We start from the raw sequence: 17,795 nt of genomic DNA, 5'->3' as shown, positions 1-17,795 counted from the left end.
AAATTTAACATGGATGGCTTTTCTTGTCTTTTAGGGACTGTTGAGCTGAAGCCCTAATTATTATTCTTTTGATGGGTACTAACTTTTTGACTTGAATGTGCGTTTATGTTATCTAAAAACAGTCTTATAACTGTGTATATTGAAAATGAACTTGCTACACCTAATAGAGAATTTTGTCTTCCCCTAGGTTTTTAATGGAAAGTTTCTGAGAATTAAAGACAGACATTTGTTTCTTGAACACTTGGGAAGAGCCCAATATGATCCAACTCAACCGAACTATATCTCACTGGATAAACTGGTTGCAACACCTGATGATGTATTCTGTGTAGAGATAGCAAAAGGCACATTGCTGGACTTTGAGGCATTTCAAAAGACCCTTTAAATTATTTTAGAAAAGTTTCACTATGCACTGATGCAGAGTGGTGAACATTTTTCCTGTACATCCCATAACTACATAAACTACTACCTGACTGGTTGTAGTTTGCTCAGTGGCAATGGCAAAGCTATCTGGCAATAAATAAAGAATAACATTTAACCGCAGTACTTATATTTTTTAATTCTTTCACCAGATGTGGGCATCTCTTGCTGATTGCCCTGGAGAAGATGGTGGTGAGTTGCCTTCTTGAACCACTGCGGCTTGTAGAACATACATAGAGCATAGAACATACAGTGCAGAAGGAGGCCATTCGGCCCATCAGGTCTGCACCGACCCACTTAAGACCTCACTTCCACCCTATTCCCATAACCCAATAACCCCTCCTAACCTTTTTGGTCACTAAGGGCAATTTATCATGGCCAATGCACCTAACCTGGACTGTGGGAGGAAACCGGAGCACCCGCAGGAAACCCACGCAACCATGGGGAGAACGTGCAAACTCCGCACAGACAGTGATCCGGCAGGGAATCAAACCTGGGACCCAGGCGCTGTGAAGCCACTGTGCTATCCACTTGTGCTACCGTGCTGCCCTATGTAGCTATTGTGTGATGTAGGTACACCCACACTGCTGTTAAGAAGGAATACGTCTCTTGAGTGTGACTGTTAATTTTGGATGTGGTTAATATGCTGTGAACCAATCCTCACCGGAATGGATTTAACCTTCCTAGCATGAATTTGTGTTGTCAGTGATTGCCAGAAAGCTGCCACCTTTATTCCCCCTTTTATTAATAGGATTGAATCCAGGTCCTGGAGGTGAATATGCCACACATTTGCTCAGAATATTTTAATGCCAACTGGACTAAGGATTTCCCATTATGATGTTGAAAATTATGTAAATTCTTTTGAGTACCACCATGTTAAGATGCAATAAGTTTATTGATGCAAACATTCATCCTTGTGAAACTATGCAATATTGCTTGACTTAGAGCCATGCTTAGAATAACCCTGAATGAAGATGGACTGTAAATGTACAAGTATTATTCTAAATCCTGAGTTTTGTATATTTCTGACTTGGAATCAATCCATCAAGCTATTGCTGGAAGTACACAGCAACTCTCCCAGGATCTGGATGTAGATTGTGACAGACCTACTGTGTTTCTGCAGTTGCTGCTTTTATTTCAGAGTGAGCTTTTAAGGTTTTTACTCATGGGGAAAACACAGTAGTTTATTCGTGTCTGTGTGATCTCACTCCCACAATCCAAAGATGTGCAGGATTGGCTGGGCTAAATTGCCGCTTATTTGGAAAAAGTTAAAAAAAATAAACTACTGTGATAGAAATGTTATCGTAAGATCACTTCCGATGGTGGCCATGAACTGAGCAGTCGCACAAAAGCTGGCTCTTGTGCAACATCTTCGACTAAGGCCTTTCAACCCCAGCACACGGGCACCAAAAGTACCTACAAACCCCCAGCCTAATCCCCTTCAACCGCACTGCCAAGTAAGATGGGAAAAGCCTACAAAGACAAGGGGAGGGAAGCCTCCGCCTCTGAGCCGGCAGCCACACATGGGGCCACGGAACCGGAGAGGGCTGGCACTGTAGAGCTCCCAGCACAGACCCAGGAGCTGATGGACTTCATTGCCTCTGAGCTCCAGGGACACAGGGAGGAGATGAGAAGAGACCTCCTGGCAGCCGTTGAAACGGCAGTGGAAGTCGTGATGGTGTGGAATCCATAATAAAATGTTCCTTAGCCAAGGATGTGGGTCTGCAGAGACAATGTTGGATGTAGCCGAAACAAAAATGTACTCTCTGTAAACTGCAGTAACCACCCCCAGGACAGGTGAGGAGGTAACATATGAAATGAATGAATGAAATGAATATCTCTTATTGTCACGAGTAGGCTTCAATGAAGTTACTGTGAAAAGACCCTAGTCGCCACATTCCGACAAAGGAGTGAAAATACTCTGGGTCCACATACCCTATTGGCTAGAAATGCTGTCCTTTCATTGGTTTAAAATGGAAGTTTGTGATATTACTGGTGTGTTGACATGCAAATAAGGGATTAGACTGCGACTGTAAACCTGTTGGTTGAAAATATTATAAGTATTACTGCTTCGCTGGATTCAGGAGAACATCGCAGTGAATCTCATTGTGTTCTTGTGTACAAGCCAACAAAGTTTGATTTGAAGAGTACTCACCATGCCTACTTGTTAATTTCCACAAAGGCCTCAATGAGGGAGGCAATGGCCAATATGGAGCGGAGGCTAGAGACCCAGGAGACGACGACAAGAGACCTCGAGAAGGCCATCACGGACCAAGGGGATCGGATCGTGGGGCTCAAGGGCGAGTGGTAAGCCTGGTCAGAACCCAGAAAGGGCTGAAAACAAAGTCAACAACCAGGAGAACAGGTCGTGTCAGCAAAATTTGAGAAACGTAGGAACGGAGGGGAGAAACCCCACACAGTATGTAGCAGTGATGCTCGGGAAGCTTCGCCAAGCCCCCAGAGGCAGACAGCACCCACAGGTCGCTTCAGCAACGGCCTAGATCGGAGAACCACCGCGGGTGATGATAGTGAGGCTCCACAGGTACCAGGACAAAGAGGTTGGAGAAGAGCATGAGAAGGTGCAAATGGGAAGGACGTTCCATCCGTTTGTACCAAGATATTGGGGCAGACCTGGACAAGCGCCAGGCCGAATTTAACAGTGCCAAATCCACCCCGTACAAAAGTGGGGTGTGGTTTGGCATGCCCTATCCTGTCGCCAAGCTATGGGTTATGTGTCAGCGTAAGGAACATTATCCAGAGGAAGCCAACAAGTTTGTCCAGTAAAACAGACTGAGCAAATAACATTAGAGGGCAATGGTCAGAATGCGGGCTGCAAATGGGCGGCATGGTAGCACATGGTTAGCACTGTTGCTTCACAGCGCCAGGGTCCCAGGTTCTGGAGCACCCGGAGGAAACCCACGCAGACACAGGGAGAACATGCAGACTTCACACAGACAGTGAGCCAAGCTGGGAATCGAACCTGGGACCATGACGCTCTGAAGCAACATTGCTAACCACTGCTACTGGGAAGGGAGAATAAAAGAACACCATATTATTTAAATAGACAAAAACTGGGGAAAGCTGCGGCGGGGGGGGGGGGGGGGGGGGGGGCGGACTTGTGAAAGAAACACAGAAAGCTAGCACAAAGGTTATACATTTATACAATTATAAACATTTATGTGTACATGCATATCACCACATCTCCCTTCCTTTGAAAGCATCAATATTTACAAACAGCTGTTTTTTTTAGTGCTGTGATATGCATGATAGCTTCAAACATGTTACGCACATTTTGTTACAAGTTCAGTCTGTCAGGCTTGTGCCTTAATCTGGTCGACCTCCTGAATGCAGGCTGAATTTGAGAGTGTGTGCCACCCTCATCTGTTGTTGGTGTACTTGTTCCACATTCCTTGCTGCGGATGCATCGTTGATCATTGGCTCTGATGGGTTGTCTGTATCTTCTTCATTTTTGCTGGATTCAGTACGAAAGGCCGTGCAACTTTCAGTAATGCTCGCAATACTGATCCATCCTCGGTGATCACCAAAACGACTGTGGACCTGCCTGTCGCAAATTTACCCATCCATTGCCACTGGCATCCTCAATTCTGATGGTGTGCCCTGGCTGCAGTGGCTGGAATTTCCTTGTGGACTTATCATATGTCTCTTTCTGCTTCGTCTTTTGAAGAAGCAATTTCCTCTTTAGCCGTTGATCTACGGGGAGATCCTCCATGGATGGCAGGGTCGTTCATAGCTGCCTGTTCATGAGCCGCTGTGCTGGCAACAGTCCATTGACGAGTGGCGCCGAATGGTAATTCAGAATCGGCAAGTAGATATCTTCCCGGCTAGCAATGGCCTTCTTTAGCAGCTGCTTGACCATGTGCACACCCTTTTCCACCTTCCCATTCGACTGATGATATAAAGGGCTAGAGGTGATGTGCCTTGCAAATTCAGTCCATTCCTGATTCTTAAAGCATGGCCCATTGTCCGACATGACAATGGATGGTATACCATGTCAGGCAAAAATCACTTTGGCATTTTGTATGACACATGGGCAGTCGGGTTCACTGAGATATTTGACTACCTTGGCTGTTTCTGCCGTTATCAAGCGCAGCTTCTCATCGGAGACCGGGAGTGATGCAGCGACGAGATTAACATGCAGTTGGAAAGCATCCTCATCCAGGCGTATCTCATTGATGCCCGTGGCTCAAAAGAGTGTGACAGCGACTTCAAGGTGCTTGCCTAGCATGTTAATGAGGTCAAAGTAGTAGCGCTAGAGTTTCATCATTGGATACAAGTGGCCTGTGGTCAGTCTCAACTGGAAACAACGGCAGCCCATATAGACAGTCATGGAATTTCTCTAGACCGTGACTCGCCCAAGGCATTCCTTTTTGATCTGCGCATACCTGCGTTCCATGTTGGCCATTGTCCTCGCGCGCATGCCACCGGCAGCCCTGCCGTCTGCAACCTGTTGCAGAAGCACTGCTCCAAGGCCATCCTGGGTCGCATCAGTCGAAGTCTTGTCTTTTTTGGAGGGTCAAAGAAAGCAAGGACTGGCGCCGTCGTCAGTGAGGTATGCAGCGCTTGCCACTCTTGCTCATGTTTATGAGACCACTGAAATACTATGTCCTTTGTTATGGAGACTCGCAGCTGGGTCGTCTTGGAGGCCAGGTTGGGAATGAATTTGCCCACAAATTTGATCATCCTCAGTATGCGTAAAACGCCTTTCTTGTCTGTGGGTCTTGGCATCGTCAGAATGGCTTTAATCTTTTCATCATCTGGCTGCACACCTTTTGCCGAGAGCCTGTCCCCCCCAAAAGAGTGATGGTACCGACTCCGATTTGGCATTTCATCTGATTGAGCTTTGTTGCTAACTTTTGGTTGGTGCAATTGGCTCTGTTTCATAAATTTTATAAGGGCCACGAAGAATCTAGCACGAGTTTTAAGGATACAAAGTAATACATTTATTTACAATAACATATATATATATATATATATATAAAACAGCAGCAGCAACTTCCCTTGCTGCACACTCCTTCCTCCTGGTTCCAAACTGGCCAGCTTTATTTCTACAAGGGGTTTACTAATGGTTTCTCCGCCCCCCTCATTGGGGAAGCTCATACTCCCACAGGATTGTGGGATTGTCATTAGTCCCCAGCCAATGGTAAGCAGGCAGGTTATAACATTTCCCCCCCCCCCCCCCCCAAAGTCCAAGGAATCCACCGAAGACCCTGGCGAAGGAGGGCGTCGGACTCGTTTTGCCGCAGGCCGGACACCATTTGCACGCGGCACTGGATCAGGCGGCGTGTAACGAGACTGAGACCGGTGCTTCCGTGATGAAGGGCGTAACGGTTGTACATCCACGGCCCGTGGACCCGAGGATTCCCACTCTGATGCGTCCTGTGTCTCCATCTCGGAGTCAGAGTCTGCTGCCTCCGTCATGTCAGCGTCTCTATCTCCATTCGGTTCTGTAACGACCTGCGCAGGCTTTGAGTGAGGCACCAGAGGAAGATTGTGAGGACTACCTTCCATTGTCTCTGGTCTCTGCGGCTGTAGAAATGAGCTCCGGGGGCGGGGAATCTTTGGAGGGGATAGTCCTCTGGACCGAACGTGGTCTACATGTTTGCGCTGGAGATGACCCTGGGCTTGCACCTGGTAAGATATAGGGCCCGTTTGGCAAAAGATTACACCAGGAACCCACTGGGCACCGCCAGCAAAATTCCGAACGAACACTGGGTCACCGGGCGCAAACTGCCGAATCGGCCGATGCCGAGAAAATCCCTGTCCCTGCCGTTCTTGTGTGCGACGTACATTTGCGCCAATGTCCGGGAAAACCATACTAAGGCGGGTGCGAAGTCTGCGGCCCATTAGGAGTTCTGCGGGAGCTACCCCAGTCGCCGCATGGGGGGTGGTCCTATACGTAAACAAAAAGCGAGCCAGTCTCATGTCCACTGATCCGGAGGACTGCTTATTTAGACCTCTTTTGAATGTCTGCACGGCGCGCTCTGCCAACCCAGTTGAAGCCGGGTGGTAAGGGGCAGTGCGGATATGGCGTTCATCTTTATGAATCTCGCAAACTCCTCACTCGTGAATGGAGTGCCGTTATCCGTGACCAGCACCTCGGGGAGGCCATGCGCACTAAAAGACAAACGCATCTTTTCAATTGTTGCGCAGGACGTTGTCCCCTACATCTTATGCACCTCTAGCCATTTAGACTGGGCGTCGATTAATAGAAGGAACATGGATCCTTGAAAAGGGCCTGCGAAATCTGCATGCAAGCGCGCCCAAGGCCGCCCTGGCCATTCCCAGTGATGTAGGGGCGCGGCCGGTGGAAGCTTCTGACGCTCCTGGCAAATGGAGCAGTTTTGGGCCACCTTCTGAATGTCGGTGTCGAGGCCTGGCCACCAGACATAACTCCGGGCCAACATTTTCATTTTGGTCACACCTGGATGCCCATTGTGCAAGTCTCTTAGTATCAGCTCCTGGCCTTTTTCCGGGACAATCACACGCGTCCCCCACAAGAGGATGCCGTCTTCCACGCTGAATTCTGACAGCTTGGAGGAAAATGCCCGCATCTTGCCTGGGAGCGGTCTGTGCTGCCCACCATACAGGACTATGTGCCGTACCTTTGACAGGACTGTCTCCGTCTGGGTCCACTCACGGATCTGTGATGCCGTGACAGGCAAGGTGTCCATAAAATTTAGGGTTGCAACCACCTCACCGGTCATGGGGGTTGACAAGGGGCCGGTCGATAAAGGCAATCGGCTCAGTGCGTCGGCATTTGCTATCTGGTTTCTGGTTTGTGCTCCAGAGAATACTCGTGTGCAGCAAGCAACAAAGCCCAGCACTGGATCCGTGCGGAATCAATGGACGGTATTGGCTTATCCTCTCTGAAAAGTCCCAACAGAGGCTTATGATCAGTCACGATAGTGAAATGGCGGCCATACACGTACTGGTGGAAGCGTTTCACCGCAAAAACCACTGCCAGGCCCTCCTTTTCGATCTGCGCGTACTTTTTCTCCGCTGCAGTCAATGTGCGGGAGGTGAAAGCTATCGGTCACTCGGCCCCGTTCTCCATCTTGTGGGACAGGACGGCCCCAATACCATACGGGGATGCATCACATGTGACGAGCAAAGGCTTTCCAGGATCATAGTGGGTTAGTAACCCAGACAACGACAATTGTTGCTTTACGCGCTGGAAAGCAGTTTCTTGCGGCTGACCCCAAACCCAGGTGTGATTTTTCTTCAGCAGAAGGTGCAACGGGGCCAGCGTAATTGCCAGATTGGGGAGGAACTTCCCGTAATAGTTTACGAGACCGAGGAAAGAACGAAGATGCGAAATGTCAGTCGGGGCGGGGGCCTGTTGAATCGCACGCACCTTCTCTGCGACGAGGTGCAAACCTTCGCGGTCCACCCGATAACCTCGGTAGACTACTTCCTTTGCCTGAAATACGCACTTTGTGCGACGTAAATGGACTCCAGCCTCCGAAAAGCGTCTAAGGACAGCCTCCAGATTTTTCAAATGTTCCTGCTCCGACATCCCTGTAATCAAAACGTCATCTAAGTAGACAGCGACACGTGATAAACTTCTCAAAATGCCCTCCATAACACGTTGAAAAATAGCGCAGGCAGAGGATACTCCAAAGGGCAACCGTGTATATTCATACAGGCCCCCCTGTATATTACTCGTTACATATGGTTGGGAGGCAAGGTCCAGCTCCAACTGTAGGTAGGCGTGACTCATATCTAATTTTGTGAACGAGAGTCCGCCTGCAAGCTTCGCGTAGAGATCCTCTATGCGAGGCATTGGATATCGGTCGAGTCGGGAAGCCGTATTCACTGCGAGTTTATAGTCGCCACACAAGCGAACTGTGGCATCTGGCTTCATTACAGGTACAATTGGTCCTGCCCAGTCAGCAAAACGGACGGGCCTGATAATACCCAAACTCTCCAAACGAGTGAGCTCCCCTTCTACCTTCTCGAGCAAGGCGTAAGGCACCGGGCGTGCCCGGAAATAGCGCGGCGTGGCTCCTGGTTAGACTTGGATATGGGCTACGGCCGCTTTTATTTTCCCCAAACCGGGCTGGAATACATCTGGGTATCGTCTTAGCACCTCAGTTCCCGTACCAGCCTCCCCGAACAGGCACCGGAATGTGGCAACTAGGGGCTTTTCACAGTAACTTCATTGAAGCCTACTTGTGACAAGCGATTTTCATTTCAGTCAACCCTCCGGAAACTGTTTGGAGGATGTGCTGCCATTGCAACTGCAAATGGCGCAACCAGTCCCGACCCAACAGGCTGGGCCCCTGGCCGCGCACCACGATAAGTGGGAAACGCCCCTCCTGGCGTCCATAAACCACAGGGGTCATTGTAGTTCCTGCAATGTCCAGTGGTTCCCCCGTGTAGGTGGCCAGCCTGGCCTGTGAGTCGGTTAATATAAGGGTCTGTATACCCTGCTTGATGCGGTCGAATGTCCTCTGGGCGATCACGGAGACCGCTGCGCCAGTGTCCAACTCCATCTCAAGCGGGTGACCATTGACCCATACTGTCACCTTAATGGGGGCCACACGGGGAGCTGCCACACAATGCAGCTGCAGGCAGTCGTCCTCCGTCTCCACGTCCTCAGGAGTAGTCGCCGCAGGTTCATCCACATGGAAGGTACGGCCGCTGGGTTGGTCCCAGTTTCGGTCGGAACGGCGGCGCCTCTGGCGCCCCCAGGGCCGGCGTCCGCGACGGGGTCGGCGCCTACAAGTCTGACACGGACATGGCACCTCATCCATTGGTTCTGGAGAAGGCTCCCTTCGGGGAGGAATGTCCGACGGCCACTGGCGTCGGTCCGGAAGTCGCCTCGCCCAAGGTACCGCAGGAGTGCGGGGGGACGTTTTCGGACGGAAGGGGTTGCGCCCCAAGGCATGCACTTCCATTCCCTGTAGCTCCTGCACTCCTCGTTCTGCGCCCTCTCGGGACAATACTATTTGAATGGCCTGTTGAAAAGTCAATGTTGGCTCAGCTAACAACTTTCTCTGGGTGGCCGCATTGTTAATACCGCAAATCAAGCGGTCGCGTAACATTTCTGACAAGGTCTCACCATAGTCACAGTACTCCGCAATCCTGCGTAGCCTGGATAGAAACTTGGCAAGGGATTCTCCAGGGGTCCTCTCAGCGGTATTAAACCGGTAACGCTGGACTATCGTGGACGGGGTTGGGTTAAAATGTTGCCCCACTATATTCGCAAGTTCATCAAACGTTTTGGTGTCCGGCGCAACTGGGTACGTAAGGCTCCTAATCACCCCAAACATATGCGGGCCACAGGCGGTGAGCAATATGACCACCTGGCGCTCGTTTTCGGTGATATTGTTTGCCCGGAAATAGTAACGCATTCGTTGTGCGTACTGGTTCCAGCTTTCCAGCGCAGCATCAAAAACATCCAAACTTCCGTACAGAGGCAAGGTATAATAGAAAAGAACTTCCAACCTGTATCCATCAAAAATCCAGGGAGGTGGCTTCAGCAGTGGAAACAGCTATTCACTTTAACCCTCGTCGCTAGTTTTGTAAGGGCCACGAAGAATCCAGCACGAGTTTTAAGGATACAAAGTAATAACATTTATTTACAATAACATATATATATATATATATATAACAGCAGCAACTTCCCTTGCTGCACACTCCTTCCTCCTGGTTCCAAACTGGCCAGCTTTATTTATACTTGGAGTTTACTAATGGTTTCTCCGCCCCCCTCATTAGGGAAGCTCATACTCCCACAGGATTGTGGGATTGTCATTAGTCCCCAGCCAATGGTAAGCAGGCAGGTTATAACAATAACCTTGGCTCTAGAATCGCCAGGTATCTTTATGATACCACCACGAGGTTCAAGTTCAAGTAATGATCAATAACTCAACACACCAATTAGTAAGATCCAAATCAATACACAGTAAATCACTACTCATGCATAAACTCTACTTTCTAGGCTATTTCTATAACTAACAGGCCTATAATTAGCTTTGGACTGGCCCACCAGGTCAGGGGAAGAAATGGCCTTTTGTTCGAGTTCTGAGTCTGCAGGATTCAAAAACTGGTATAGACTGGTAGGTAGGAGCGCCTATCTTGTAGCGAGCGTTGACTTGAGACTTACTTTGGAGGCCGCCGGACAGGTCACTGTCAAGGGTTGCTTCGCGTTGCTGAGTGACCCTGTCAAGAAGGACGATTTGAACTTGGGGGCTTTAATTTATAGTCCCCAGGGGCTTCCCGCCCTTCGGGGCGGACCCTGTACCTGGCTTCAAGTGATTGGACTTTGTTCCAATCGCTTGGTTCGACTTCTCCAATACTGGAGCTGTTCCCTGATCGTTGGGCGGTCTTTAAGTGTCCGTTAACCTCTTTTGTGTTGGCTCCTGCTGGCTTGGCCTTGTTTACCTCAATGTTTTGATTGTTCCCGGGGATCGCTCATTACTATGTAGATGGCTGCTACATTACTGTGCAGATGGCTGCTTGTATCGATGCTGTCTGGGTTTCTGCAGAGTCTAATACACAGTAAACTTGCACCTGCTAGTTTTTGCCTGTGTTGACTGAATTTCCCTTCAGCATTTGCGGTTCTCCATTTTAAGTCGGGAAGTGGCCAACTCAGGTGGCTACAGCTTGAGATCATATTGATTTACTCTTTGAAGGACTCGAAGAAGACTTTCATCATGCTCCTCCCTTGTGGACACCCAGATTATGATGTTGTCGACATAAATGCGGACATCTGGTAATCCCTCCACTATGTGTTACATGGCACGATGAAAATTTTTAGACTCCAAAATTATGCCTAATGGCATTCGCAGGAAGCAGTAACACCCGAAGGGTGTGTTGAACGCACACAAGCGTGTGCTCACTTCATCAAGCTTAAGCTGCCAGAAACCGTGCGACGCATCCAGCTTGCTGAAACAGGTCAGTCCATCCATCTTACACGCTATTTCCTCCCTCTTCGGGATGGGGTAATGCTCCCTTTTTATATTCAGGTTGAGATCCTTGGGGTCCATGCACATCCTGAGGTTGCCATTCCTCTTTATTATGCACACCATGAAGTTGACCCAGTCAGTAGGCTCCTGTAAGCACCTGATGACTCCCAGCGCCATCATTCTGAGCAACTCTGCCTTCAGCTTGTCCTTCAGCGGAGCAGGCACACGTCTGGGCGCGTGCACGACTGGCTTCATATTTCCTTTAAAGTGGATAGAATATGCAAAAGGCAGAGTGCAAATCCTTGAAATACCTCCGGATGGTCCTTCATGATTGCTGCACTGGATATATATCGGCAGGGTGCTATGCTTTTTGCAGTGTACACCCACACCTGCTTAACGAGCCCAAGCTCTTGACATGCCTCCACTCCAATGAGCGTTTTGTGCTCCGTCTCCACTATGGGACTTGTGGGAGGAAACCGGAGCACCCGGAGGAATCCCACACAGACACGGGGAGAACATGCAGACTCTGCACAATGACCCAAGCCAGGAATCGAACCTGGGACCCTGGCCCTCTGAAGTAACAGTGCGAACCATTGTGCTACCGTTTTGCCCAGGATAGTGCCGATCTAAGTAATTTATCACCTCATTGTAGCTCCTGCTTTTCTCTTCGCTATCAAAAAGAAAGGTATTGTTGATCTCGATTGCTGGGGGACCTGTTAATGTGAACAGCTACGCAATACGCCTCTCGTCAGGCTGTGCCTGAAGGCCAAAGGCAAAAACATTGAGTCTAAACTGTTGTTTGAAAACGTGCCAGATTTTGTCTACGTTACCCAGACTTGGAGCTGGTGGGGTGCTTCACCGTTGTTTGTTTTGTTGAGTCGCAAATATCCATAGTTCACCAGGTCAGCAGAGATTTCTTCTTTTTCGCTCTTCAGCGTACTTCACCTCCTCTTCTGTTGTTCCCTTTAGATGTTCTAAACTTCTGGTACCATGTTGTGTTCTATGGTCTCAACGTTGATACTCATAGAATATGTAGATATTATCAGAGACTCCAGGCTTTGCCTTCTTCCAGACCCTTCCATCAGGCAGAAGATACAGAAGGAACAGCTTCTTCCCCACAGTTACTAGACTCAACGACTCTCCTTCGGCTTGATCTGTTCCCTGTAAGAACATGGCGTCCATGGCGTCCTCTGCTACACTTGATCATGTATTTGCTTTGTTTGGGCCCTTGTTCATTGTTTGTTGATGTACCATTTGCCAATGTACTTTGTCGATTATTCATTTTTTGTCTACTATGTACGTACTGTGTACGTTCCCTTGGCTGCAAAAAAATACTTTTCACTGTGTTTTGGTCTTTGTGACAATAAATCAAATCATCAAATATTTAACTGGAACAAATGATTTATTGTCAAATGCGTGGAAAGGCAACTAACGCTATTATATACAGCAAGGTTACTCGAATTCCTTGGGAGCTACTTTAAGTGCAGCTGTTGTGTTGTACGTGCTACCAATTTATGGGTCAGTCCATCATGTGATAGACTTCTGATGCCACCTGCTAGCCGAGGTCATACCAATGGTTACATGTGCTGATATGCAACTTTATACATTTATACAAAATGTATATTTAAAACTGAGATAGATAGGTAGATTCTTGATCAGTAAGAGAATCAAGAGTTATGGCAAAAGAGCAAGAAAGTGGACGTGCAAATGTTGGATCAGCCATGATCCTACATGGCCAGGGAACCACAAAGAATATCAGTGTTCTGCAAATCAAATACCTGGTCAAAGACAATGATGCTACTTGGCGTTATGGACTTTATTTTCTTTGTACTTATTTTTTTCTTTGATGTCTTTGTCATGATATGCACATAATGAGATACAGACAGGCAGTGACAGACACCCAGTACAGCCAATCAACACACAGGATAGAACACAAAAATCACCAGGCAGATTACTAGAGGGGGTGTTTCCCACTGCAAAACACACGAGGCATCAGCACTCTGCCTCTTTCCACTGGTGACAACTGTAGTGACAGTCAGGGTGTATATATATCAGTTAGCACCTTCTACACGTGGCTCAGAGCTAGTCTGGTCTAGTTAGTTATAGTTGGTACGCTTAGATTAGTAGAGTGTCAACCCACAGCGAACTGTGTGCACTGCTCAGCAAGTTCAATTAAGCGTATTGAACTTACATCAAAGTTTGGTGTCTACTTTCAAGTACAACTGCATCCAGTTACAGTCTGTGTTACCCCAGGGTGAACAACACGACATGGTACAAGGAGTCTACTTTAAGTGGTTTACCTCGAGTGGTTCCGTGACGACCAGGAAGTGCTTTCCAGCGGCATGAAGATCCAGGCCCCTCCACAGCTCCCGATCTCAGGCAATCTCGGCGCCAACTGGCGGGTCTTCAAGCAGAGGTTCCTTCTCTACATTGAGGCCTCAGGCCTCGAGGATGCGTCCGATGCCAAAAAGATCGTGCTGCTCCTACCAACTGCGGGGGACCAAGCCATCCAGATTTTCAACTCACGAGGACAAGAGCAAATTCAAGACCATTTTAGCGAAGTTCGACAGTCACTGTGAAGTCGAAACAAACGAGAGCTTTGAGCGCTATGTCTTCCAGCAATGCTTTCAGGGTAAGGATGAACCTTTCCAATCCTTCCTAACTCATCTCCGTATATTAGCACAGTCCTGCAATTATGGTGACACCGCTGATTCCATCATCAAGGGATCAGATTGTGTTTGGGGTGCACTCCGATTCTTTGCGTAAGCAACTCGTCAAAATTAAACACATGACCCTGCCAGTCTCAATTGAGACGTGTAAAGAGAAATCGGTACTCCTGTTTCAAATCGGCAAAACATGAACAACTTGCCTCCCACGAGGCAGAGATTGTACAGGCCATCGCCCGGATGCAGTGCCTCAGTATCGATGAAGGCGGCCATTTCACGCGCTTTTCCCGGGGCCTCACGCATGAGCAACACGAACGGGAGAACGAAGCGGCTGAAGACCAAACTGCGCAGGTGCGAACGTCGGCTGACCGCACTGTGCATGTGCGATGACGCACGGAGCGTACTGACGTCAAAGTCATGACGTGCCCGAACTGCGGCACCGCCACTTAAAGTGGCAATGCCCTGCAAAAGGCAGGCGATGTTTAAATTGTGGGAAGTCTGGACATTATGCAGCCTTGTGCAGGTCTGCACCACCAGTCAAGGGCCAGCGATCCCACTTCCAACGCAAGCGCGTTCGATGTGTACAGCAACGTCTACTGGATTCTGATCCTGGTAGCACTACGGATCCAGTGGACGACTGCCTGGAGTCCCCATATCGTGTGGGCATCATCACTACATGTGAATATGCCTCCTCAAATTGAGCAAGACGCCTATCTATCCTCAATGTGGATTCTGCGACGAATGGAGTGCTGTCATACAATGTAAATCAATGCAGCATCCAGTTCAAGCTGAACACTGGTGCTTCTGCCAATCTCATCTCTCAAGCTGATTTTGGCCGCATTAAAAAGCAAACCAAAATTCTTCCGCCAGCCTGCCAGCTCCTCGATTATAATGGCAATGCCATAACTGCACTAGGATCTTGTCATTTATTTGTCTCCAACAAGACCATCAATGCCACACTGCGATTCGAAATCGTCAAGGCTGATAAGGCATCCCTGCTTGGTGCCCATGCATGCAAGCTACTCAACCTCGTACAGCAAGTCCATGCCATGTCTTCTTCTTCCAATGTGGATCTTCAGGCTGACATTGATGACATCCTTGCGCAATACGCGGATGTGTTTAGTGGAATGGCCATACTGCTACAAGATCTTACTCAGGCCTGATGCCACGCCTGTAATCCATGCACCACCCCGGGTGCCGGCTACTCTGAAGGAACGTTTAAAGGCACAGCTATAGGAGCTCCAAGACCAGGGCATCATCTCCAAAGTGACGGAACCGACTGACTGGGTCAGCTCGATGGTCTGTGTGAGAAGCCCTCAGGAGAGTTGTGGATATGCATAGATCCCAAAGATCTTAACCGGAACATAATGCGGGAACACTACCCGATCCCGAAGCGGGCGGAACTGACCAGTGAGATGGCACATGCCAAATTCTGCACTAAGCTAGATGCATCGCGTGGTTTCTGGCAGACACAACTGGACGAGTCCAGCAGGAAGCTCTGCACGTTCAACACACCATTTGGCAGGTACTGTTATAACCATATGCCGTTCGGTATTATTTCAGCCTCTGAAATCTTCCACAGGATCATGGAGCAGATGATGGAGGGCATTGAGGGTGTGCGTGTCTACGTAGATGATGTAATCATATGGTCCATGACCCCCAAGGAACACATTTCTCATCTCAAACAAGTCTTTCGACATGTCCATGCAAACGGCCTCAAGCTGAACAAGGCCAAGTGCTCCTTTGGCATGTCATCCATCAAGTTCTTGGGCGACCAAATATCCCAGCAGAGTGTGCGACCAGATTCGGACAAAGTTAAGGCTATTAACGCCATGAAGACCCCGGAAGACAAAAAGGCAGTACCCTGCTTCCTCGGCATGGTGAACCTCTTGGGAAAATTCATTCCCAACCTGGCCTCACACACCACGGCTCTCTGGTGAAGAAGTCCACTGCATTCCAGCGGCTACCCAAACATCAAGCAGAGTGGCTCGAGCTAAAGGCAAAGTTCACCACTGCTCCGGTACTCGCGTTTTTTGACCCGGACAGGGAAACAAAAGTCTCCACGGACACAAGCCAGGACGGCATTGGTGCGGTGCTCCTCCAGAAGGATGACTCCTCGTCCTGGGCTCCAGTTGCTTCTGCGTCAAGGACCATGACTCCTACTGAACAGAGGCATGCCCAGATAGAAAAAGAGTGCCTGGGCCTCCTAACCGGCATTGTAAAGTTCCATGACTACGTCTACGGTCTAATAACCATCACAGAGGAGACTGACCACACATCCTTGGTCCATATCATTCATATGGACTTGAATGACATCACGCCCAGGCTTCAGCGCATTCTCCTTCGACTCCGAAGGTATGATTTTGAGTTAGTATACACACCAGGCAAGGAGCTGATAACTGCAGCTGCCCTGTCCCGCTCCATCACCTCGCCCTGTGAACAGGTTGACTTCATCCGCCAAATTGAGGCACAGGTGCAACTGTGTGCCAGCAACCTCCCGGCCTCAGATGAAAGAGTGATCAGCATTCGTGAAGAGACTGCCAAGGACCCTCTTCTGCAGCGTGTAATGCACCACCTCCCAAATGGCTGGCAAAAAGGGCAATGCCCTCAGTTCTTTAATGTGAAGGACGACCTGACAGTCGTCGAGGGGATCCTCCTCAAGCTAGATCGTATCGTTATTCCTCGCAGCCTGCAGAGCTTAGTGCTTAAACAAATCCACTAGGGACACCTAGGTGTCGAAAGGTGTAGGCGCAGGGCCCGGCAGGCTGTCTATTGGCCTGGGATCAACCAGGACATATCCAACATGGTCCGCAATTGTGTGACCTGCAGCGTTTCCAGCCTGCTCAGGCAAAAGAAACACTCCAGGAACACGAGATTGAGACCTCTACGTAGTCCAAGGTGGGAATCGACCTTTTTCACACCAATGGGCGTGACTATGTGCTCATCATAGATTACTTCTCAAATTACCTGGAAGTTGTGAAGCTGTCAGACCTCACATCAAGGACAGTCATCAAGGCCTGCAAGGAGACATTTGCCAGGCATGGTATTCCACTCACTGTCATTAGTGACAATGTTCCTTGCTTCCACAGCCAAGAGTGGTCCAATTTCGCCATGTCGTACCAATTCAAACACATTTCCTCAAGCCCACACTACCCGCAGTCCAATGGGAAGGTCGAGAAAGGGGTCCATATAGTGAAGCAACTGCTCTGCAAGGCTGCAGACTCTGCTTCCGACTTCAACCTTGCACTGCTGGCGTACAGGGCAACCCCTCTGTCCACCGGTATGTCGCTGGCTCAACTCCTCCTTAATAGAGACCTGCGGACGACTGTTCCAGCCATACACTACCAGACCTGGATCACTTCCCAGTGCTGCAAAAGGTGCAGCAACTCAGGAACCGGCAAAAGCTGACGTACGATGCTCATGCTACCAATTTGCCTGTGCTGTCTCCGGAAGATGCTGTTCGGATCAAGCTACATGATGGAGGCTGGTCAGCTCCAGCAGATCGTTTGTGGTTCGTATGGCTGATGGCTCCATTGTCAGGTGCAACAGAAGGGCACTGCGCAAACTTGCTTGCCCACCACCAAATCTTACTTTTCCAGATATTGTTATGCCTCCTCCGGACACCTCGCACCACGAGGCCACCAATCTGGCAGCAATCCCGCTTGTCAAGGCGCCGTCGTCCCCACCTCCACCTCTCAGGCAGTCGACAAGGATCCGACGCAAGCCCCAAGGATTGGACTTATAGACATTTATCTTGTAAATTTTGTTCTGTATCTGCACG

The 17,795-nt window shown here is 49.2% G+C and overlaps 1 protein-coding gene and 1 long non-coding RNA gene across 9 annotated transcripts in view; one reads left to right on the top strand and one right to left on the bottom strand.

Moving 5' to 3' along the window:
• mterf3 (mitochondrial transcription termination factor 3) overlaps positions 1-1,714 on the top strand; it is a 28,094-nt gene extending 26,380 nt beyond the window's left edge. For all 7 annotated transcript variants that reach the window (XM_072468094.1, XM_072468087.1, XM_072468092.1 and 4 more), the window contains exon 8: positions 188-1,714. In XM_072468094.1, the coding sequence (XP_072324195.1) occupies positions 188-382 (195 nt within the window). In that variant the 3' untranslated portion in view covers positions 383-1,714. The remainder of the gene's footprint in view (positions 1-187) is intronic.
• LOC140385685 (uncharacterized) overlaps positions 1-17,795 on the bottom strand; it is a 28,824-nt gene that overhangs the window by 10,316 nt on the left and 713 nt on the right. The gene's annotated exons all lie outside the window — the stretch shown is intronic.

Source organism: Scyliorhinus torazame, chromosome 11 (genome assembly GCF_047496885.1).
Source record: "Scyliorhinus torazame isolate Kashiwa2021f chromosome 11, sScyTor2.1, whole genome shotgun sequence".
Classification (NCBI taxonomy): Eukaryota; Metazoa; Chordata; class Chondrichthyes; order Carcharhiniformes; family Scyliorhinidae; genus Scyliorhinus; species Scyliorhinus torazame.
This window is presented reverse-complemented; position numbering and strand designations above follow the sequence as displayed.